This window comes from Pelecanus crispus, chromosome 1, assembly GCF_030463565.1.
Source record: "Pelecanus crispus isolate bPelCri1 chromosome 1, bPelCri1.pri, whole genome shotgun sequence".
NCBI classification, from domain to species: Eukaryota; Metazoa; Chordata; class Aves; order Pelecaniformes; family Pelecanidae; genus Pelecanus; species Pelecanus crispus.
The window spans coordinates 154,690,775-154,713,394 of NC_134643.1; the positions used below are offsets into that span (position 1 = coordinate 154,690,775).

The 22,620-nt window shown below is 45.1% G+C and overlaps 1 protein-coding gene across 28 annotated transcripts in view; it reads left to right on the forward strand.

Moving 5' to 3' along the window:
* The window catches only part of MAP4K4 (mitogen-activated protein kinase kinase kinase kinase 4), a 165,191-nt gene that overhangs the window by 67,528 nt on the left and 75,043 nt on the right, over positions 1 to 22,620 (forward strand). For all 28 annotated transcript variants that reach the window (XM_075706376.1, XM_075706401.1, XM_075706368.1 and 25 more), the window contains exon 3: positions 9,698 to 9,754. In XM_075706376.1, coding sequence (XP_075562491.1) covers positions 9,698 to 9,754 — 57 coding nt within the window. The remainder of the gene's footprint in view (positions 1 to 9,697; positions 9,755 to 22,620) is intronic.

Here is a 22,620-nt window from a genome sequence, read left to right on the forward strand (position 1 = left end):
AAAGGGTTGTTAGTACAGGTTTGGATTTCTGAGTCAGGCTCCTGTGCTGACGAAGCAGAAATAGTTTGAGGTCTGAAAATACTGCCTGAGTATTTGAAAATAGTTCGTGTGGACACAAAGCTGTTTACAGATCACTTGCTGGCCACGTGCCATTTTCTCAAGGACAAGGTGGTGGGGTTTTTTTCGGGTGTTTTTTTTTTTGTTTTCTTTAGAGTCACAGATGTACTTGGCAGGGTATCAGAAGATAAAAATGCTGGAAAGAGTCTTCTGGTGCGAGTCCTTGTTTAATTAAAATACATATAACTTTAGGCTAAATGCGTATTTTGCATCTTGCAAACAAGTTGGGCAAGTATTTCTTAATTTGTTCTTACGTACAGGGTCACAGTATAAAACACGGTCCCTGTTCGTGTGGCTGCTACGCTGGCTGGTGTGATCCTTTTTAAGAATGCCTCCTCTTGTAGTACTCCCCCAGCATATCTGGTGCCCTAGAAGATGCATTTTAGTTTCAGTGGTCGCTGCCTAGTAAATTATGGCTCCCTAGTCCATAGTGGCGAGGAGCTATGACTAACTGGAAGGGGCACTGATGATGTTTGTAATGGCTAAAGGAAGGAGATGCCAGCCGGTGTCTGCTCTCAACAGGAAAAGCAAAAAGCCCTAAACCACACAGTTCCAGCCCTTCTTTGATGTGCGTTATAGTACTGGAGGAGTATTGACAGTTGGACTGGAATTTCATTATATATATATATATTTTATGTATTTAAGAGTTCATTAACTTTTCTTCCTTACTGCTAATGTTCTGGAGTTTTTGTAAAGGTCGTGGGTGTGAAATTTTTCATTTTAACCATGTTGAACTAAAACTCATTATGCAGCTGACTTCCCTGCTCTGCTTGGCTGTATTGTTCCACTGGGGTGGTATAAATGAAAATAGTTCTCCTTCCCCTTGCCCCTCATTAATATTAAGCTGTCCGACGATGGCTTCAGATCCTCCCCACACAGTGTGCTTGTCAGCATCTCGTGGTGCAGCTAGACACAAGGTGGGACTCTCTCTCGGTGGGGACGGACGAATGTGGCAGTGTGTTCATTGGGCTCCCCCTTGTCCAGTGGGCTGAATCGACAACAGCAAATCCCAAAACGTATTAAAAAGGAAAATAAAAGCAGTGGAGCCAATCGTTGTCCCTTTTCCCTTTCCCTCCCACCATGTCTTTTGCATTTACAGTGAGATTTTGTACCTTCCACAATAACTCCCCCATGCATTTAGCATGCCTGAAATTAAAGAAGTTGATTTCTATTTAATAGCCCTCCCTGTGCTCGCTGGGAGGGAGGCTGGTGGATGTTGCAGAATGATGCCTCGGGCAGCCAGGCCCCCGAAGCGGCGTAGCCGAATGCATGCTGTCCGTGCCTGCTGGATGCTGCCCAGTGAGGGACACTGTCCCCTCACTGCCTGGGGTGGCCATCGCCTGTTTCTCGGTTGGTGTTGGTTACGGAGCTGCGTGCAGCTCCGCGGCTCTTTGTGCCACTGTTTTCGGCAGTAGACCGAATGCAACAAGGCTGGTAGGGTGTGCGTGGTCTTGGTTTTCCTTCTCTCGTGGCGTACGACCATTGACAACGTTGCCCAAGGGAGCGCAGGCTGCTTACAACAGCGTTGGTGCATGGCGGGGCGGGGACTAACTATGGCTTTGATCTTTTTTTTCCACAGAAAAGTATGTCTTTTGCGGCATTTCTGTGTACCTAATGCGTAAGTACTTTAATTCATCAGGGGCATCTCGCCTTGTGTTTCAGAAGGCGCGTGCCCAGCACTGAGGTGGTTTCTTAGCAGCTTCTCGGCGGTGAGCAGAGTGAAATGGGCCCAGGCTTGCCTGGGTTTGCAGAGGGCCTTGGTCACAAGGTGTAAATTGCTCCGTTCGGTCAGAAAGCTCAGATTTGCACGTCCAGGGGTGATGAGTTAAACGTCAATATGAATTCATTTAAAAAGCAAACAAAGAGAAGTGGCCCTGGGCTCTTTTCATCCAGGCTTATTTTGATGTCACTCAGGAGAAGCGATCTGGAGACTCTGCCCTTTATCTGCCGTATGGCTCAGCTAAGGAAGCGCCTGCATTGCTTCCAGTCCTTGGAAGTGTTCAAAAAACGGGCAGATGTGGCACGTTGGTACATGGTTTAGTGGGCATGGTGTTGTTGGGTTGGTGGTTGGACTGATGATCTTAGAGATCCTTTCCAACCTTAATGATTCCTAGTTTTTACTTTCATTAAAAAATAATCCAGCCACCAAGCCAGGAAACATGAAATTACTACTCTACCCTTAATTGGTTTAGTGGTGGACTTGGTAGTGTTAGGTTAATGGTTGGACTGGATGATCTTAAAGGTCTTTTCCAACCTAAACGAGTCTATGATTCTATGAATCCCCCATCCGGTTGTGCAGGGACCGTGGTGGGTTGATTTGGGCTGTGCTTGGTCTGAGGTAGCAGCAGTGCGTGATGCATGACGTCTCTCTGGAGTGGCACCGGGTGGTTGTGATGGTGGGGTGGCACCTGGCCAGCATAGGGCTTGCTCTGAGGACCTGTGGTGGTCCCCTTCAACCTGATTATTGCCGGCCCTGCTGCAGGGACTTGCTACGGCCATGCCACCAAACCAGGCCTGCCTCTCCTTCAGTCGGTGGCCAAGAGAGTTTTTGGTAGTGAAGGTGGCTGCTGAGGTGTAAAATGAGAAATCATCGGTATCTGTAGCCCATGTAATTTTGTATCTACAAGCACGTATTTTATCATTTTGTTCTAAACTCTTCTCTTGATGTTCTCCATCTGGCTTGTTTTTAATTATAGTTGCCAGAAATAAATTGCTCTGCATAAAAGAGAGCATTGCAGGGGGTCCAAAGAGACAAATCAATGTCAGGAGGGGTGGATTTAGTGACTGGTAAAACTGTTAAGGTAGGGAGAAGAACTGATTGGAATGAGAGCTGGCCACAGCAGCTTTTAGCTGATGTTTCTAGAGAAAGCCAAATGTACTCAGAGCCAATCGTGTCCCTGTGGGAGGTATGCCTCTACTCTGGTTTCATTCTTTTCTTTAGTTTTAGTTGGGGGTGGGTGATGTCTTTCAGTAATGTCCCAACTGAATTAAGTAGGAGAGTTTAAAACCAGAAAAAAGTACAAGCAATAATAAGGTTAGCGGCAGCTCTTCTGTTTTTGGAGAGGGCTGAGGGTGGGGACTGCATTGTAAGAGAAAATGGGTGATAGTGCGTTTAGTGAAGGTCACTGGATCTAGACATAGCCTGGTGGTGGCTGGAAGGATGGGATGATGACTTTGAGGATGGCTCTTGAGGAGGGTTGTTTTCCAGGCTGGGGCCTCAAGCCAGTGAGCTGAAGTGTCCCTGTAGAAGCAGCATTGAATCTGGGGCAGGGAGCTCTGGGTGGCCACCTACAGAGCAGCAAAGCTTGATCCAGCAGCCGGGGTGCTGGGCCAGGGTGCTGGGAGTAAGCAGAGATGCGTCGTAACTCAGAGCTCTGCTGTTGACCTGTTGTGATCCTGGGAAAGTTTGATTGTGGCTCCCTGCTATGGTTTTCCCACAATCCTTTTTTTTTTTTTTCTTCCCCCCCCCCTTTCTTTCCTATTTAGGCAATGAGCTGTTTGGGAGAAGGAAATGTCTCTGGGTAATGTATACCCAGCATCTTTTGGAGTGGGAAAGTTACCACAAAACTAGCAATTGAAGTAAAAAACCAGTGCACAGGACTCTCTTTTTCCTTACTAGCAGGTACCATCTTTCCACTCTATCCCTGGAAGTACAGGAGTGATAATAACTGTGCATCTTTCATACTTAACAGAATGCAGTACTATGCATGAGTAAATTGTCATTATTATTTCTTCAACAGACAGCTAGTGAGCCTGTGGATATCTAAAGCAGGATAGAGGATATGTTGTTTTCTATTTTGCTTTCCAGGCATTTGATGTCAAGTTAGACAGAGGGAAAACACAGAACCCTGTCCTGTGTTTAACTTAAACGGTGGGAGTCTTTAATAGCTTCTGGTTGGTTTGGGTTTAGAAATCATCTAACAGGAAGAAAGAACATTGATGTTGACCTTTTTTACTTCTTGTGCATTTCTGCAGTGATTTGCCAGGCTTTTGTATTGAGGTTGTTTGCTGATTTTTATTTTAAAAGGAGCTTCCATGCCAGATAAACATTATCCCTTTTTTACAAATTTATCTCCCTTGCTGGAGCCTATGATGATTTAGCTTACAGAACGCTGTATCAGTAGGAACAGCATTATTTTGGCTACAAATGCAACTAGGTAGACTTTTTGCCTGAAAACTTTTTATATTTTGTTACTTGTTTTTAAATGGGGAGGTTGCTTTCACTTTGTCCCATTCTGTCTTTTTGCCTGTCAAAAATGCATGTTCTGATTCCTCCATCAAGCATTACTCCCATAGCTTTTCACAGGGTAGACCTAGTCTTACCAGGGAGTGGGAAGGAATGTCTTGTAGAGTCCAAATATTCACAGTGCAAAGTTGGTTGGTCTGCAACTTTCTGTGTTGGTGAGTGACAAAAAGAGCTGATGGTAAATAGCATTGGAATAATAAGGTATCACTTACTGCACTGGTGTGTGCAACCTAATAGCAGAGTATTATCCCATGGCCTATTGCCTCAGGCTGGCAGGATTTTAGAGTCAACTAAATGAGAAGCAAATTGAAAAGTTAATTTTGGCACGGGGGCATCATACAGCAGTACTAAGAGGTGGTACTGTTTTTCACTTGACAGCATGTTTAAATCTAGCCTGATGCTTCTGTGTACATTGTAGCAACTGAAATGTGAATTAGTAGATTTCCCTCCCCCCCAACTGAGTTGCTCTTCTTTCCCCACCTGACAGTGTAGGATACTGGGAGGTTGGAGAAGTTTTTCCAAAGACTTAATTGTGTACAGTGCACAGGATAATCCAAGCTTGCAAGTCATGAGTCACGCATGCTGCCTTCCTTCCTTAATGTGTGATGTTGCCCCATATTCCGTTTCCATGCCATTTAGCTGGGGAGCAAGCTTCCAGGTGCTGTCCCCCAGAAGGCACATTAATGCACAAGCCGGAAACTGTGTTAGTAGGAGAATTACATTACTGTGGAATACATATCCTGGATAATTGGGGGGGGGGGGGGGGGGGGGAGGTGGGAGGTAAATGAGCTGATAGGATTTCTTTTGCATTTAATTTGCATAGTTCTTTGATAATATTAAGGCATCTTAGGAGAAAAAAAGCACCATGAAAAACAGCACATAACACCACTTGCCTTTGAACCTTTCCAAAACAAAAACTTTACAGTAATAATGTGTGCAGAGGAAGAAAGAGGCAAGAAGTAGGTGTATTAACTGACTTGGAGAGTGTGGGTAGGCTTGAAATTTATAATGTTCTCCAGATCTTGGCAGTCTACCAAGGATTCCCCTTGTCCCCTCTGCTTTTCAACATGTATAAAGCCCACTGAGATGAGAAATAAACAGCATATTGCTATCAGACATGACTGGGAATATGCTTAAGTAGTGGATTCAGTTTAACATCCAGTTAAATGCTGCAGTGTTGCTGTGTTGATGAGAAGAGCTGTATTTTTAAACTCCCCATAGGTAAATGAACTTTCTGTCATCCGTATGAGAAGAAACAGGACAAGATTTGGGGTCAGCAGGCTCAACTCCATTGACTTGCTCATCCCAACAAGCCATTTAAAAATAGAATGGTGCAGTAGTGGTCTTAAAAATATTCTTACATTACTTCCTTGGGAGGATAAACAAGTACTTTAGTAAGAATTTCCCTCATGACAAGAGGGAAAGAAAGGCGGGGAGGTTGCGTAAGAAATGACAAAGAGTTTGGAAGTTTTGGTTGATAAACATCTTGATGTGGTCTAAATGAAGGGAATATGTTGGTGCACTCTTTTCTGTGGGAGCGGGAGCCAGCCTCAGCTGACAGTGCTGACATTTTGTCGTGGCCCCTGCCCCGAGACCTAGCGAGGGCAAACTCTCGCTCCTGGGGTGATGTAGCCTCTACTACCTGTTGCTGCTATGCAGTGCAACCTCTGCCGCCTCCTCAGTCCGTTGGCTCTGGAGACCGTCATTTTACGCTTAACGAGATGCATCTAGGTTGCTATCATCTTCATTACATATTTCATATCTGTACTTAACTTTCTGGCGAGAGGACGGTTATCCTGTGATCCCCAGCCTCTGATATTTGGTGTCTAGCGATATTTTAAGAAACTGCTGTTTTCAGTTAGCATGGGTTGCATTTTGCAATCTTGTGGCGTTTCAGATACTGGGATGGTAATTGCTGGCAATTTGCCGGGAGAAGCAAAGCTGCAAGAACCTCTGCGCGTCCTGGGGATAGGAGAGCCTGGGACGCCCTGAGGCGCTGTGACTCCAGACAGCACCAAAAAAGGGGCCTCCTTCTGCAAGAAAAATGCTGTCCCGCCGGAGTGTTAGCCAGTGGTGTTGCTGAGATGGTGTCTGGATGGGGCCTTAATGGTTACCACATTTATGAAGGGCCCTGGGAGTTGGATTTGAATAAATTTTAATCCCAGGAGACGGAGTTCAGAGGGTTTCTCCCATCTATGATTTCTGCAGTCCTTTTGTCACATTCAGCCACTTTGCGATTTTATAATTGTTATTTTTAATGTAGACAATTTTTTCCAAAGCAAAAGCTGACTATGAAAATCTGAAGATCAGTTTCCGAAAACAGGAATGCTTAGCCATTTCATGTTGCAAGCAAAATTATACCAGCATGCTAATAGTTTGACAAGTCTGTTCTTGAGCAGAGCTGTTAAGCAGATAAACAAACAAATAAACACTCTGCTCATGCTTATATGTTGTGCTTGTGATGTTTGCTTTTTCCCTCCCTCTGAAAATGTTTTTAATGAAAAGAATGTGGCTTCAAAATGTCCTTTTACTTCTCTCGTATAAATCAATGTCATGCAACCCCCCCCCATATATGTTGTAGATGCTTAGAATATGAACGTTCCATACATTATCAAAACATTATTTGGAGTAATTTTTAACAATATTCTGAAATGACCAGGGTTTAAATTTGGCCTGGGATACTGAGCAGCCCACACTTCCCACAGTCGGCAGTTCCCTTGCTTTCCAGTCCCTTAGGAGGGTTATGGAGAAGCTTTTCCCATCCCCACAGCAGAAACAGCAAAGCGAACCACGAGCAATCGCTGCGCTCTGCTGTAGCTGTTGCGGCCCAGGTTTTCGCAGGGACTAGTGGAGGCACCAGCAGGATCCTGTAAAGCTGCAGGGGAAGGGGAAGGACGGTCGGGCTGGTGCACATTAGTCGTCCTCAGCGGGCCGGTCTCACAGGGAGGAACGTCGTCTTGAGAAAAGCTGAGAAGCTGAGCCCTGGGAAGTGTCAGGCTTCTCTCTGGAAATAGCAAGACCACCAGTAGTTCATAGATTTAAAAAGACAAATAGAGCAAAGTTTCCATAAAGTATGTGGCGTCCCATGGATGTCTTGCTATTTGCCCTTCTGTGTGCCGCATCCCCACTCTGCTACAGAATGAATGGTGAACCGTATTTCACTGGTTTTTAAAAAGTTTCTTCTTCTTCAGTCCTCCTTAGTGTTGTGAGCTTTTTTTCCTCTGAGATGTCCTTGTTCCTCTCTTACCTTTAGCATATTCTTTTTGTACCTCAAAGGGTGCTTCCCCACGGCCTTGGCCTTTTAGTTCCTTCCGCAGAGCTGTGGAAAATAAGGGCAGAGCTGAGAGGAGGCACTTTTCTACCTCGGTGTAAAACATTTTCCCCTCCTCCCTTGGTGGGATGGTGAGTCTTGAGGAGAAGACCACAGGCGTTTGTCATTAGGCAGAGGTCCAGGGTGGGAAATTGGAGTTGCACCTCTCCTGGGCTTGCTGAAAGGCCTTGGTTCAAGAAGTAGTAAGGTCAAGGTGAGGTCAGTCTTGGCCACTGCACACATGTTACAACCCTAACTTTGTTTCAGAATCGAAACCAGCTTGAGACCAAGCTGTAAAAAGAAAAATGCATGCAATAAAGAGAGTTTACAGAGCCGGCAGAAGCCTGAGTACAGTAATTTATTTATAGAAAGCATGTGGATTGGCTAATAAGGGGAGAGCGCAGCACAATAACAGTTGTGAAGGAAAGCGGAGGCTGTGAATTCTGCAGCATTTCATCCTTTCTAACGCTCCAGCAATGCCTGGCCCTTACCCCCATGGAGGGCATCATAAGGTGTGAAGGGGTCAAGATTTGTCCGAAGAGACTGGTGGTTTGGGGAGCTTCAGTTCTGGGGTGCCAGTCTCAAAAGAATCTGTAAAGAGATTAAGAAGTTAGTCCAGGAAAAGAATAACGCTGTTGATGTCCATCGGCTGTGGTGGATGCTGCTTAGAGGTTTCTGCCTAGGAAACTTAGAAATTGGTGAGGAGAAAGGTAAAGGAACTGTGACTTTAGTGAGATGTTTTGTTGTGTTTTTTTGTCATTATTTGTGATAAAAGTAGTGGGTATAGCTTTTGCTGGAGAGCTTGACTGATTCAGGGAAGAGCCTTTGGAGATGATGCTTGGGAAAGGCGTTGGGAGCCCAGGCTTTTTGACTGGAAATCTCTGGGCAGCCTGCTGGGCGTTAAGTGGAGAGCTGGAAAATACCACTACTAGGACCATTTCTAAGTGCCTGTTTAGACACAAAACGCGGAACAGCTCATTGATACAGCCCCACCTCCTGTAAAAATGTACTGGAGGGAAAAAATAGGTTTTTGTCAGAAGTCAGGCCTGAGTTACAGCGAGTTACAGCCCTCCGCGGCCGGAGGGGCCCGTCGTGCTGCCTGCCTGCCTGCCTGCCAGCCGGGAGATCCACCTCCTGCCAGCTCGGGCTCTGCTCTGCCTGCACAGCAAACCAGCTTCATTGCCTGATCTGCAATCCCCCGCCCCGCCCCGCAGTTTGCTTGTTCTGTGTTAACTTTCTGCCATTTTAGTGATCTCAATCAGCTTATCATATGATCCGATGAGTGCCAGAAGGAGCTCAGTGCTCCAGGGAGAAATAATGTGACAGGAGGCTGGAGGGAGGCAGGGGAAGGAAGGGTAGGAGCTTCCCGCCGCAGGAGCTGGGATCTATTAATTCAGCTCCAGCTGTACTGAGAAACCATACCCTTATGGTGGCGTGGCTGAAGGGAGACGACGTCTTGTTCTTGTCTAGCTATTGTGAGACAGGCCAAGAGAGCTATTGCAGGTCTGATGAATTGCTTGAAGAAACCTCACTTGGTTTTTTACTAGTGAAGACCAAAACAAAGAGAAATGTCCTTTTGCGAACCCCTAAACATGCTTGCATTTTACCTAGTTATGTCACCCAGGTACCAGGCACTGGTGCATAGAAATACAATATGCAGTACGTGGAGTTTAACTGTTCTGGCATGTTAATAAGCTAATGGTAGTTTGATAGCACTGACTATGAGCTTTGCTGAAGTAAACAGAAGGGAAACTGTGACTGTAATCTGTGCTTAATCTTGATAATCATCCTTTTAATGTGGAGAAAAAGAAATGGGTTCTAAGATTTGTATAAGAACATGTTAAAATGAAAATTTTTTGGTTTTAGCCATCTAGAGTATTTGTTGTTTTTTCATATGAATTATCGAAGGGTCCAGCACAGTTGGGGAAAACCCCATGGCTGGAGCTCTCATCCGAATATTTTGCTCTGTGTATGCTGAAGAGATGGGTAAGATGATGGTGCTGACAGTTCTCTCTCTTCTTCAGGGGCGGCATGTCAAAACAGGTCAGCTGGCAGCCATCAAAGTCATGGACGTTACTGAGGTGAGTAGAGGAACATTCCGCTTTGTTAGCAATATGGACAAAATTTAATAATGAGAGATGGCACATGACTTACCTTGTATTTCTGTTGAAAGGCATGGTCTTTGCATGTGAACATTTGCTTTCTGTTTGTAGGACCTGACCTCTCGAGTCCATCTGCCCTTTATGAGATTTCTGTGTGCTTGTGTGTAGGGGCCTCTGGCCTTCACAAATTGCTTTGGCTGGTCCCAGGACGTATGGGCACATGTAGCACTCCCTTTTCAGAAATTTCTCAGGAGAGGGGAAAAAAAAGCCAAATTCCCTGCTTCCCACTTTTTTCTCTGAAATGTAGCATCTTGCTTTTCCCGAAAAAGAAGGTGAGGAGGCTGCTTGACATAGAGGACGGTAGTTTCCCTGGTACATTTGCAGCCTAAAAATGGTATACGTTTATTCAAGGGAAATGGGTCCAATAAAGTTCCCAGAAGCCTGAAAGCAGAAACATCTGCAGGAACGATGAGCAGATTGCTGGCAGAATTCAGCAGTGTAAAGTAGTAGTTGTAACTGACCCAGGGGGATTTACTGTGGAGCTTTAGCTGGGAAAGATGGGAAATTAACCCAGCCAAAGAAATAAAAAATATATGCCCATATTTGAATCCTTAGATGTCTTGCAGTTTATGCTGTTCAAAAAGCAATCAGTTCAAATTAAGTCTTTAAACGGATCAGGAAAAGCATGGGTTTTTTCCCTGTTGATTCCATTTGTGTTTTATACAGTTACATCCGCAAATTAACACAACAGCTTCAGATTTAAAATCAAATGAGATCATTGACTGATATGGCACTTCTGAAGAGAGGTTGTGCCTCTTCAAACCAAGTGTGTTGTTTTTCTGAACTCCTTGATCTTATTCAGGTATTAGGGGAAAAATTATGTTAACGTGTGCATTGTGCAAAGCAGGGGGTCTTTGGCAAACTGGTTATTAAGAAAAACTCTTACAAGGCTGTTGCTGCAAAATTTGTTATATTTTGGTGTGTTTGTAGGCACCAACAAGTAAAAATGGCCTTGGACACAAGCTCCTAGGCGAGTGGCTGGGATGTAATGGGTAAACAGGCAGGAGAGGGAGGAAAACAAGGCAGGATTAGGTCAACTGATAGGACCTCTGTCCTATCTCTAAATCTCCTTGTGATTGATGGGCAGTGTGACTGCCACTCTCTAACTTAAGGTGTTCTGTCTGCCAAGAGCTAGATGTTCTTGCTTTGGAGGATGTCCTGATAAAAATCAATTTTCAGCTGGAGATTGTTGGAGGGTACTTTCATGAGGAGGAAGTGCTATTTGGCTGCAGTTAACAAGTAGACAAACCAGAGAAAAACGAAGGTGTGTTCACATACAGTGAATGTTCTTTGCACCGCAAACATTTCCATTTGTGCAGTGGTTTTACTTAGGGCAGCTTGCTGGACTGTGCATGACTAAGGCTTCTTCCATAACATTAAGGTTGGCTGTACTGCACACTCCCTCTGTTTTTAATAGCATATGTTAATCACAAACAGTTGTAATGGAGAGGTTGCACAGCAAAAGGAAAACAATTGAAAAATGCTGTCTATAGCGTGGCTGAGCTCATGTTGTGGGAGATGGCTTATATTTTGAAACTCTGTAATTTTTGGCTGGTTTTGAAATGCTAGTTGTATATTGGCACTGTCTATCTCTTATCTCACAAGCTCATGCTTTTTTAGGGGATGAAGGGCAGTCAGAGTTTGAAGATGTTAGCCCCATGCCATGCAGCTTAAAAGTGTTGTCATTCCTACCAGTGGAGCTCATGTGTTTTTGCTTCAAAGTAATGAGTCTGTGGAGGCTAAAAATGTGATGTAAATTCTTCCAAGTCGTGCTAAGTCAGCTCCGCTTTTTAGCACCAGGCGTGGATGATACTGTTGCTAACACCAGGCATGGGTGATACCATTGCGTGTACCATTTTCTCAGTGGCAGATGTGGCTGTAGGATATTCCTGTCCGCTCTTGCTCGCTGATTCCTTGCCTATCTCCTAACACTTGTGCCGGCACAACTGCCCCGGGGCCAGATGGTGACCTGGATCAGTGAACAGGACCCGGTTCCAGGTTAAAAATACCCTGACTCCTCTCTTTTCCCTGGTTATTTATATCCTGGATCGGTTCGTTGATCTAGTTTAGCACGTGACATTGCAAACAGTTGTGCCGTCGCTATGAAGAACATGGCATGAAATTGGAAAAGAGCTGCCTACGGCCATGGGGGAGAAGGGGCCGTAGTTCAAATTGATGTTGCTGCCAGAGGTGGCCATGTCATCAAGCCATGGCTTCAGTTCCTCAAGGGGTGGTTTCATCAACACTTCCTTTTGCTGGTGGACTGTGAAGCTCCATCATGGTTCTAGCTCATGACAGCTTATGGGGACAGTGGGAGGAGAGAACGTGGGCACAGAGGGGGCAGTGACTGCCACCCTTGGCACTGCCCCAAAAGAAATGCTGAAGGAACCACAGCCTCAAATTTACCTTCTCCGCCTGCTTCAAGAACAACAGTTAGATGAACTGCTGTTGTAGGTTAATGGTAACACTGTGTCCATGCCCATGGGGAAAGAGACTTGAGTGGAAACTTCCACAAAACTGAAACTCTGATTTTTTTGATGAACGGCTACTGAAGTTCTAGGTGATTTGTGCCTCTGTGCATGTTTTACTGGCAGTGTTACGCCTTTCTGCTCCTGGAGGATATCTGATTGTTTTGTCTAACCTGCGTTGAGAACAGACACAAGACTTTCTTCTGGGATACCTCTGATCCAGTGCTTGCTTTGCCAAACACTTAACGAATTAAAAAGCCTAATGTGTTGGCACACTCTGTGGGCACAGCCCAGATTTTCAGTTTTCAAGGCCCCAATTCTGCAATTCACATGTTGCTCAGGATCAAGGAGGTTACATCAGTTCTGGGCTGTAAAGCTTTGATCACCCGAACGGGAGGGATGTCAAAGTCAGAGTGAAGGCTTTCCTTAAAAAGTTTTCGTTGGCATGAAGAAAAGGAGGTAGTGTAACCTCTGACTAGAGATGTTGGAAGAAACATTACAGCTCTGTAATGTACATGGCGCTGTGGAAATGCTCTTCATCCTTCTCAGCTTTTCTTGTGGTTTTCTCTTCAGATTTTAATTTTGAAAAGAATGGTGGTAAGGATGAGAAGAGAGGAGGTGGGCTGAAGATATCAGCTTGATCTTTGAATATATTATGACTAGTTAGTACTGCTGCCTGAAACGTCAGGGGGGTGTTGATGTGCATAAAACTTTCCTGTCTCTTCCACTTTCCTCCTCTCTAAACAAATTAAGAAAAGCCTTAGAAGATTGTATAGATCTTTATAGATCTTTAGATCTACAGCACTAAAGCAAGCACTAAAGCATCGGTAAGATCTAAAGATCTGTAGGTCTCCCTACAGAACAGTGCATTTGTATGTCCTGTTTTCACTTTCTGAGGGTGAAGCTAGAGCGCATGTAGGGTGAAAAAATTTCACTGGTGCGTAGAACAAATTAAAAAAATATCCCCCCCCCCCCGCCCCCCAATCAATTGAAAGCTCTTCTGTTGTTGGAATGAGCCCAATGACCGTAAAAGGGGAACAATATGAACTATCAGCGTATACACGCTTCAAAAATTATTTTCCAAAATGTACATATGTAGGATGAATCTCAGGCTGCACACATGTGGTGGTGGGGGGCATTATTTGGGAGATTCCTGTAGTCTGTCTTTAATCTTTTTATTGTAGGGTCTCTGTTGCTTTTGGGGCATTGTTTTGGAGAAGGTGGTGTTCAGTCCGCCCCTCACGGACCCCTTCCACTCACTGACCATGCTGTTAGGTTTCCACGAGCTCCTTGCTGCATGCTGGTGTGCAGCGCTGTAGCATACCAAGTGAGCCGTGACTGATGTTATCAGATGCAACACAAGTACACTGTCAGATTTGGCAGTCACTGTTTAGTTGGAAGAATCCATTTTCTTGTGAAGCAAATAACATTTAAAACCTTAGCAAAGCTTACTTGGCAAATCTGCTTGCATCTAAGCTGTTAACTTGCATTACACCCTGAACAGACAGCTTGACTCTGCTTAGCTCTTTTGGAGGCTTTCTTTGCAGCTGCACAGTTGTTTCCAGTGTCACTCCTGTGTTCCCCTTCCAGCGATGCTTTTCTCTTTGAAAGGTTTAGTAACTGATTTTGAGGGAAAAACACAATCGCTTTTTTTCTGTTTGTTATAACCCCTGACGCTGCTGCTTCTTCCTCCTACCTCTTCCCACACACACTCTTGGCATCCCTTGGGAAAGTTTTCCGCATGCTTTTTTAATAGCAGCATTTCTCAGCTCTTGTGCCCAGTGTTTCATGACTTGTCCAGTCTAGTCTGTGTAAAATTATGCTAAGTAAACAACTGGATACTGTATCCTGCTGATTTATGAAAGAAGCTGGATTGCTTTCAGTGCTTGCCTGTCTTGCCCTTTCTGTACGTGCTCTGCAGAAAAATTAACAACCCCAAACCAAAACCTCCAGGCCTGCAGAGAAATGTGGCACATCTCCCATACCTAGACAGGAAAGGTTACCCAAATTATTCATTGCCATCCTCCTGACTCTGCTGACTGCTTTTTTCTGTTGCAGTAGGCAAGTCACTTTGATTCTTGTGGGTCTATATCTTGTGGCCTGCGTGGTATTATAAACTGCGATCATGTGGATGATGATCTATCCATCGTCTGTAAGACAACCCAAAAGCGGCCTGCAGAGAGACTGCAGTTAAATAAAAATGTGTGTGTGTTCCCACACATGCAGGCAGAAAAAATGAGGGGAAAACAAAAATAATAAACACCAAAAGTTTGCCCTAACTTTTATGTGTGGTTTTTTTTCATGAAAACGCAACGACAGTCTGTGGATTTTGATCTATTTGGAGAGAAAAAAATTAAAAAGTTCATGCCTCACTCTAGAAGACTGGGAAATGCAGATCTTCATGGCACCATGCAACAGAACTCAGTCAAGCCAGTCTGGAGAAGCTGAATATGGGCTGGCCTTTTAGGGTGGAGATATGAATGCACTGCTTTACCTGGCTTAGTGCAACTGCCTGATAAGGTACTTACATAGCAGTCCATGGCTGTACTTACTGTGAAGTCAGCCGAAGCAAACCTGAAGCCAGTAGAGTTCCCAAAAGCCTTTGCTATGTCCCTTCCTCTTGATATGAATTGGGGAAAATGGATCAGGGACCTAAAAATCCAGATTGTTCCCATGGGGAGTACTGGCACTCTGCTTGCTTGTCCCTCAAATGTGAGGTTGCTTACTACTAGTCTGTAGTCTGTTGTAGTCTTTGGTTAAACAGTTACCTGGTAAAACAAAGAATTGTTCCGTGGAAAAGGAATAAATAAGAAAAGTATTTACAATGTGGACAGCCCTTCTGTCCAGTCTCTCCTGAAGCTGATTAACCTCTGATCTCTATGATTCTTACAGGGATTAGGTCAAAAAAAAAAAAAAAAAGAAAAAAAAGAAGAAGAAGAAGAAAAAAAAAGGCTGCTGGGAGCTTTCTGTTACCGTTCAGAGGAAAACAGAGCTGGACAGAGTGGTCCCTTGAGCTGTCATGTCTGGTTTGGGAGGAGGTCAAAAAGAGCTACAGTAGTTTTGCAGCCAGCGGGGCAGCCTTTTTGAGCTGCAGAGCATTTCTGTAATTGACTGTTTCCCTCCTTAATTTGTGATCCCGCGCCTACCTCTGCTGCGTGCCCTTGCCCAGCAGCTTGGCACAGTTCTTTCCCCTGCTTTACCACAGCCCTGATGCCGGGAGGCTCAGCCCTGCGGTGCTGGCAGGGTCGGCGGCGCTGGCTGACGCCTGTGTGGGACGGGGCTCAGCTGCAGCCCCCGTCGGCTCCGTGCTGCCTGTTTTTCTGCGATACCCCTGTTCGGGTTGGGCAGAGGTGGTCCTGCCTGCCTTTGGGGTGAGGGCTGTGCATAGGGCCTTGCGGGGGGGCTCACGGTGTCAGACATGTGGCAGCACCCCTGTCCCTGGGGGGCAGAGCAGTGCTTAGCCTGCCAGCTCATCGTCCGAATGCAGTAGAGCGACATTTAACTCTGGAGAGCCTTTCGTCCTTACAGTCGCACAAAGAGCAGTGACTTTCTCTCCCAGCAAGGCAAATACATCTAACACCCGGCCTGAGTCAGATCTGCGATTTTTTGGACGTGATCCAAGCAACTTTCCTGGAGCAGTGCTGGCACCGGTTTGGATCGAGGGCAAACTTTCACTCTCTTCACCTGAGTCCTAGGGTGGTTAGCAAGACTGTCAGGCTGGAGAAGCTTGTTTGGGAAGGGGAGGATGTCAGGTTTGATGTGGCTGCAAGAGGGAGGTTGAAGAGGGAGCTCCACACATGGTTTGAGGTCAGGGCAGAAAGCTGTGGCTGTTATCAAGCAGCTTGGGAAATGGTGCGCAACATGGATTGACTGGAGAGAGCTGGTGTCGAGCAAGAAGGCTCTGCGTCACTGTGTCCCAGCAAAGAGCGACTTCACACTGATACTGTGTGGTTGTGGGAAAAACGGGCAACAAGGAGAGAAGGAAAGAGATGTAAAACATTCATACATACTCGTTTCTCTGTCTGCTTTTTTCAGCATATGGTTTCTTCTTAGTGCAAGATTTCCACCTGAGTGGAAGACTGTTGGCTTGCACAGCCTATTGTCAGTTGTCCTTGCAGGTATACCGTTCTATATATTTTAACATGCTTGTTTTGGAACCTGGCTGTTTCAAGGCTGGAAGAAACAGGTGTTTTTCTTTTGCCATGAAGATCTGTGAGGGCACCATTGCTGCCTCTCCAGCATCTACTATCTGTCAACAGCAAAAGAGCTTTGACTGTGAAGGCTTTGTGGTGCTCGTTTAGCGGTATTCCTGTTGCATGGCTTTTCAGCTGGGGCCAGGAGATGGCTTCCTACTCAAGATTGATCACGGATCATTGTGTTAAGAAAGTGCAAAGAAAGCTGTGTTGCCTCTGCCTTCTCCTCATCTGTATGCTTATGATAGGTCTGATGTGCAAGGTTTTTGTCCTGTCTAGCAGAAAATGTTTTGCCAGTGCTCTGTAAATTGTAATGTAGTTTAGATTACACAAACTGAATTTATGGCCTCATAAAGGGAACTTTGCTGTAGTTTGGAGCGCAGAAGAATCTCCTTGTTTTAGGGAGACAGCTTTAAAATTTTGCCTACCTGGCTGTAAGAGAACCACGTAACACTCTTCTGTAGCACAACAGATGATGCTCAGGATATACTCCTCAGCTGTGGCACTGAGATCTGTTACTGCTTGTCACTATGTGAGAGCACATGTTTAGTACTGGAGCATAATGGAAACTAGAAGGCTGGCTGTGTAGGCTACAGCTGACTTCCATTGGCAGAAGGGCAGGATTGCGTATTGAGAAGATTTCTCTGCAAGTCTTGAGCTCTTTGGACAAGTGTGGACTTTTTCTTTAAAAATATCTTTCCTTTGGTCTGATGGTGCAACCGCATTGACACACTCAAAAGGAAAGGATAAGTCATCTAAGCGAGCTACTGACGTCTGTTACCATCGTTGTAATGAGTAAGACAGGTGCTAGAATTCCAGCTTTTGGACACTGTTTATCGGTCTTAAGTGGGCAATGCTCACAGCATTTAACTGTAGTTCTGTGCCTATTTTTCTTCAATCCTTAGGCTTGGTACCTGCAGTCATCTGGAAACCTGCTGTTAGCATTGGCAAGGAAGTCACTAGCGGCAATCTGATTTCATAGGTATATGAATGACTGCTAGCATCTATCTGTGTTAGGGAAATCTGGACCCTAATACTAGCAGTGGTGAAGGCTCAGTGTGGGTAGCGTGCGGATTCTTTCACAATCGTGATATTTAACCTACTGGTCATACCTGCACCGACATGAATTTGAGCAATAATAGCCTGCGCAAGTTCTGGCGATGGAGCGTTTCTTCCGAGCCGAGGGGAGCATTCGTGCAGGTGGCCCCAACGCGGGCGTTTTGCCGCTGCCTTGCTGAGCGCCGAGCTCTGTTTGTTGGAGCTGTCTGAGGAGATGCAACTTCTGATGGGAAACAGAAACGTTTTGTGTGCGGAGTAATAGCAAAAAGTACGGGGCTGCAGTTTGTATCGTTTCTGTCAGACACACAGCACAGCTCAGTTTACCCCTGGTGATTCAGACATATTGTCTGCTCAAGGAAAACAAGGCAACCCTGTCAATACGGCGCTAGAGCATGTGTGCTCTTGCCAGTTTCGGCAGAGTAAAACCAATGAGGATTGTGACAGAGCGTTCTGCTTTCATTTTAGCAAGTATCTAGGCTGAACCCGGGTCTGCGGCGTAATCCTCCTGCCTGACTAGGCGAGCAAGAGATCCCAGGCCCAGTGTGAGCTGCTGGCTTTCAGAGGCGCACTTTAAAATCTGGCTTGGGCATTAGGATCAAAGACAGGAGAGTTAATTTGTTGTTTATACTAAAGGGGATATATCTGCTTGAAATGTAATCTTTCTTGACTGTGTTTAATTGTAGTTTCATAAACTGCACCTGCCTGTGGGCTCCTCCTGTTGTTGCTGCGACATTCCGTATTTTTATCTTGACTTCCTAAGGAAATGAGGCTTCTCGGTGATAGTGCATGCGTCCTGCCTTCTTTTCCACCAAATACCTTTTGGATCTGCTGGCCAACTTTGGCCAAGTTTAATGAGGAGGAGAAATTCCAAACATACGAAGTCCTGACAAGTTATGTGAAAACTGGCAGGCTGTGCGGAGAAGAGAGAGGCTGAAATTTATAGCCTCTGCTTCAGGAATGGTAGGCAAACGTTAGCCACTGTCTGTTATCAGTCAACTGGCCACTGTTTTGCAGTAAATCAGGAGGAGGAGGTAGATTACTCTTTTTTTTTTTTTTAAAAAAAAAGAAAAAGTTCTGATGCTTGGCTTTCAAGTGAGTGCTGCAGCTATACGAATGTGTGGAGGGTAGCACATGCAAGCTCGTTTTAAGCATTTTTAAAATCTCCTTCTGCTTCTTTCTTTAGTTTACAGGTCCACAAATAGTATTGTACATTTGAGATTATCCTGCATGATCTCTCTCCGCCCCTTTCTCTTTTTCTTAACATGTGCATATGTATATATAAATATAAAATAGCAATGTTATTCTCCAACATTTAATGAGACAAAAATGTTTGCTGTAAGTCCCTTGACAATGCTTCTTTTGCAAGGCGCAGTTTGAGTGATTGCGTAGGGAGTTGTTGGCTAAAATACAGTCTTAAAAGCCCAGCTCCTAAAACTAGAGATTATGGTAGCAAGTGCTAATGTGCAAGGACCTGGGAATTCACTGTACTCTGAGCTGACTTGTAACCACGATGAACGTTCCCCTTGTGCCTAACAGGAAAGTGTTCTTCTCCCCCTATGCCCAATCTCTTAAAAATGCAATGGGAAGCACACGGCTGAGGTGTAAGAGTTAAAAGAGCCGTGAAGATGCTGTGCAAACTAGTTCAGTTGATCTGTGTAGGAGAAGATGCTGCTTGTCTCCTGAGCCTGGAAACTCAGTCTCAAGTCCTTTTCAAAAAGGGGCCTGTGTACATTCCTCTAGATAGGTTTAATCCGAAAGGGATTAAAGCCCACTGAGCGTGCTTTGTGTAGCCTCTCTGGCAGAGAACATTTTCTACTGCTAAATAAAAGTGCAAACGTCATTAAATTGCAAAAATGGGTGCTTCATAATAAACACACGGTTTAGTTTTGCTCTCCTGTCTCTCCTTGCTGACGTTCCTAGTAAGACCCTGCTTCAAGCAGGAATAGACCAATGGGAGTCTGGCCAAGGAGGCATCTTTTTGTTCTGGTGATTCTTTGCTGATTTTTTTTCACATCAGGCTTTATTTCTCAAGTGTTTTGATCTGAAAGAGGTGTCTGTGAGAAGTGAGCAAGTTAGCTGCAGAAGCAGGTACTGTTCCTGTGTGGAGAGCACATTGCTGCTGTGTTTTGCCTCACGTTCACCAGGTAAAATGGTAGTTTCTTTACCCAGCACATCGCTGGTGCAAAAGGCGTGGTGAGAGTTCAACAGCCTGCTCTCTTTTGCACCTAGTTTTGCAGGATGATGGGGACCTTCACAAATGTCTCTCTGCCTCGTGGAGTGGTCAGTTCCAGAAATGAACTTTTCAGGTTTTTTGCGTGCGGGTTGATGTATGAAGTGTTTCTGCGGTGTTTCACTAGAGCAGGGATATTTTCCGCCGTAGCTCCTTCCTCAACTGAATTTTAGTGTTTGCTTCTGCAGTTGGTGGAAAAGTAAGTGGAAATCCTAGTGTAAATGCAGCAGCCCACGGACCTTCAGGTAACTGTTACCAGCCTGGCAAAGCACCTTGGCTCTGCGTGCGAGAGCAAGGAAGAAGAGTGTCCGGGATTCCTGAAAATGGGTTCCTGGTGTGGAATATTTTACGTAATTGGGCAAAGAGACCACAGGCAACAGGGAGAGCGAGCATCCGTCCGGGTGGCTGGCTGGCTGCTTGGCTCCCCCTGCGCTAACCTGTGCTCCCGGCCAGCAGCCCTGAGTCACTGCTGTGGAAACAGTGATGCAAAGGCAACACCATTAAGGAGGGGTTTATTTGCCTCTTGCATATTTTACCCTCAGCAGCCTTTTCTCTAGCATTTGCTGGTGTTTCCTCTCTTCGAGCCTGTGAGACAAACCTGTTCCTATAAACGTCAGTTTTTCACTCTGAGTTTTTCTTTTTACCTCTCTTGCTACGCCGCTTTGCAACAATTTGTTTAAATGTAAAGCCTTGAGTCAATTGTAAAACGATAGAGCTGCACTGATTGATAGATCAGAGGGGGCTGTATCGTCAAACAAGTCTCCACTCAAATTTGAGTCCCTGAGGGTGAAGTCGGTTCCTATTTCAGAATTGCTGCCGCTCCTCAATTCTGGTTAAAAGAGTTTGGGAAATGTACCTAGCCTAGTCCTGATTTGCAACACAAATTGTTAGAGTTTGCACTGTTCTTGTAAAAATGGATGGATCTGCATGTAAATGCAAACTTGTTCTCTTTCCCTGCCTACAAATGTAAACAAACAAACACACATGTAAATTCAGGAAAGGATTTCTCCCACTGGCAGGAAAGAAAGGAGGAACAGTTGCATTTTCTATTTGTAAATGTTCAGATGGCATCCTGTTGTGATAGCAGTGCTTCTTCCTGACATAGGTGTCTAAGGGTTTTCCCTACTTTTTATTTACTTCTCCCTCGAGATGTGGTTTTACAATACAGCGAAGCCAATTTGATGTCTGGCTGCTACTGCAGGGGCAGCCATGCCCTTCTTTCCCCATTTCCCAGCACCCCTCGTACCAGCATCTATCTGGTCCCATCCTTCAGAGGCAAACAAGTATTCTCTTTTTTTTTTTTTTTTTTTTTTTTTTGTAATACAGATTAGCTTTCTACTGTTTTCGCCCCAGCAAAAGCTGGCCATGGGGTGGGTGAGAGGGGTCAAGGTAGAGCAGGGAGTGGGAGAGGCTGTGGCTGGGAGCTGGCCCGCAGCAGCATCTCCTCAGGGTTACAGCCCTGGGGAGCCGCACCCACGCAGCCATCCCTTTGCAGCCTGAACCCGGGAGGAAAGCCGGCTGCGACGCCTTTCCGACAGCCTGGCCGCGTCTTCCTCGTCCACCTGCGACAGCCGCTGAGGGACTCTTTGCAGTGCTCCACACCTGCAGATTTAGGAATAAAGAACGGAGTGTAAAGGTCTTCTGCAGGGATTCCCCCACCCTCTGATTCTTTCCACTGTGCATCAGGCTATTTTTAGTCTGCTTGCTTGCCTCAGAAATTACTTCACTTTCTGCTTTGGACCATTTCCATCACATTTATTGTGATTCTGAATTCCAGTGTTCAGGATAATGTCAGAACGAAGAATCGCTGAGTGGCAAGCTCAGTTCCAATGGTGGAGCCAAAACTCCTGTGCTGAGGATGTGTGATGCCAGCTGCCTCTGATCTGGTGACCCACAGGAGACTAGCTTAGGTGAACCCCATTTTGGACCATGGCTCATATTTGCAGACAAAGAACCTTGTTAATCCTGAGTTTAATGGTGCTTTGGTTAGTGAGTGGCAAAAGAAAACAACCCTTTAGTGGGCTAATCCTGGTAGCCAAAGTAGATCTACCTCTGAATGACTTCTGCTTGCTTTAAGTGGAGTCCGGAATCAAAAGCCCAGCCTGCCCCTGCTGTGTATGCTTGTGTGGTACCGTTGCTAATTCACTGGATATCGCTCTTTCTTCCTCCAGTTATTAGTTAGGTATGATTTAAATCAGCAGTTTCTTTGGCAATAAAGGGGTCTTAAGATATATAAGGTGTTAGAGCAGAGTTTACTATGGGAAAGAAACAATGCTCATTTTAACATTGTTGCATATGATGCGTCTAATGGTTTGCCACTTTGAGATATAAAAAATATATAGGTGGTTTTGTAATAGGTGAATTTCATACAGCTGGTTGATAGAACAATGCAAATCGGTGCATTTGGGCAGAGTGTTGTAGTTTCATAGGAAAGATCTTCTGACACAGTAGCATCTCTGAGGCAGTGCTGGATCCAGAAGGGAATGAAGACTGGCTGGCAGTTAATAGGAATTTTCCGTATAAAAAAACCAAAGATGTTTCTTCTACTGGTCTTCTCTGCAGCTCAGCAGTGCATGGGATGACTATAGTTGTGGAAACTCAAGTATTCAGGAGCTGTATATTTGGTGGACAGCAGAGATTTTGCCTATTGCTAAGGCACAATATAGATCAAAAAGTTGGATTTCAGTGTTTGAGATCAGAAAAAGAAAGACGTTTAGTATCAAGCCTACATTCTTGTGAATTTCCCACATATTTTTTCTCTGGGTCCTAATTAAGAACAACTCATGATGGATTGATGCCTGTTTTGGGTTAGGGGTCTAACCCATGATTGTTCAC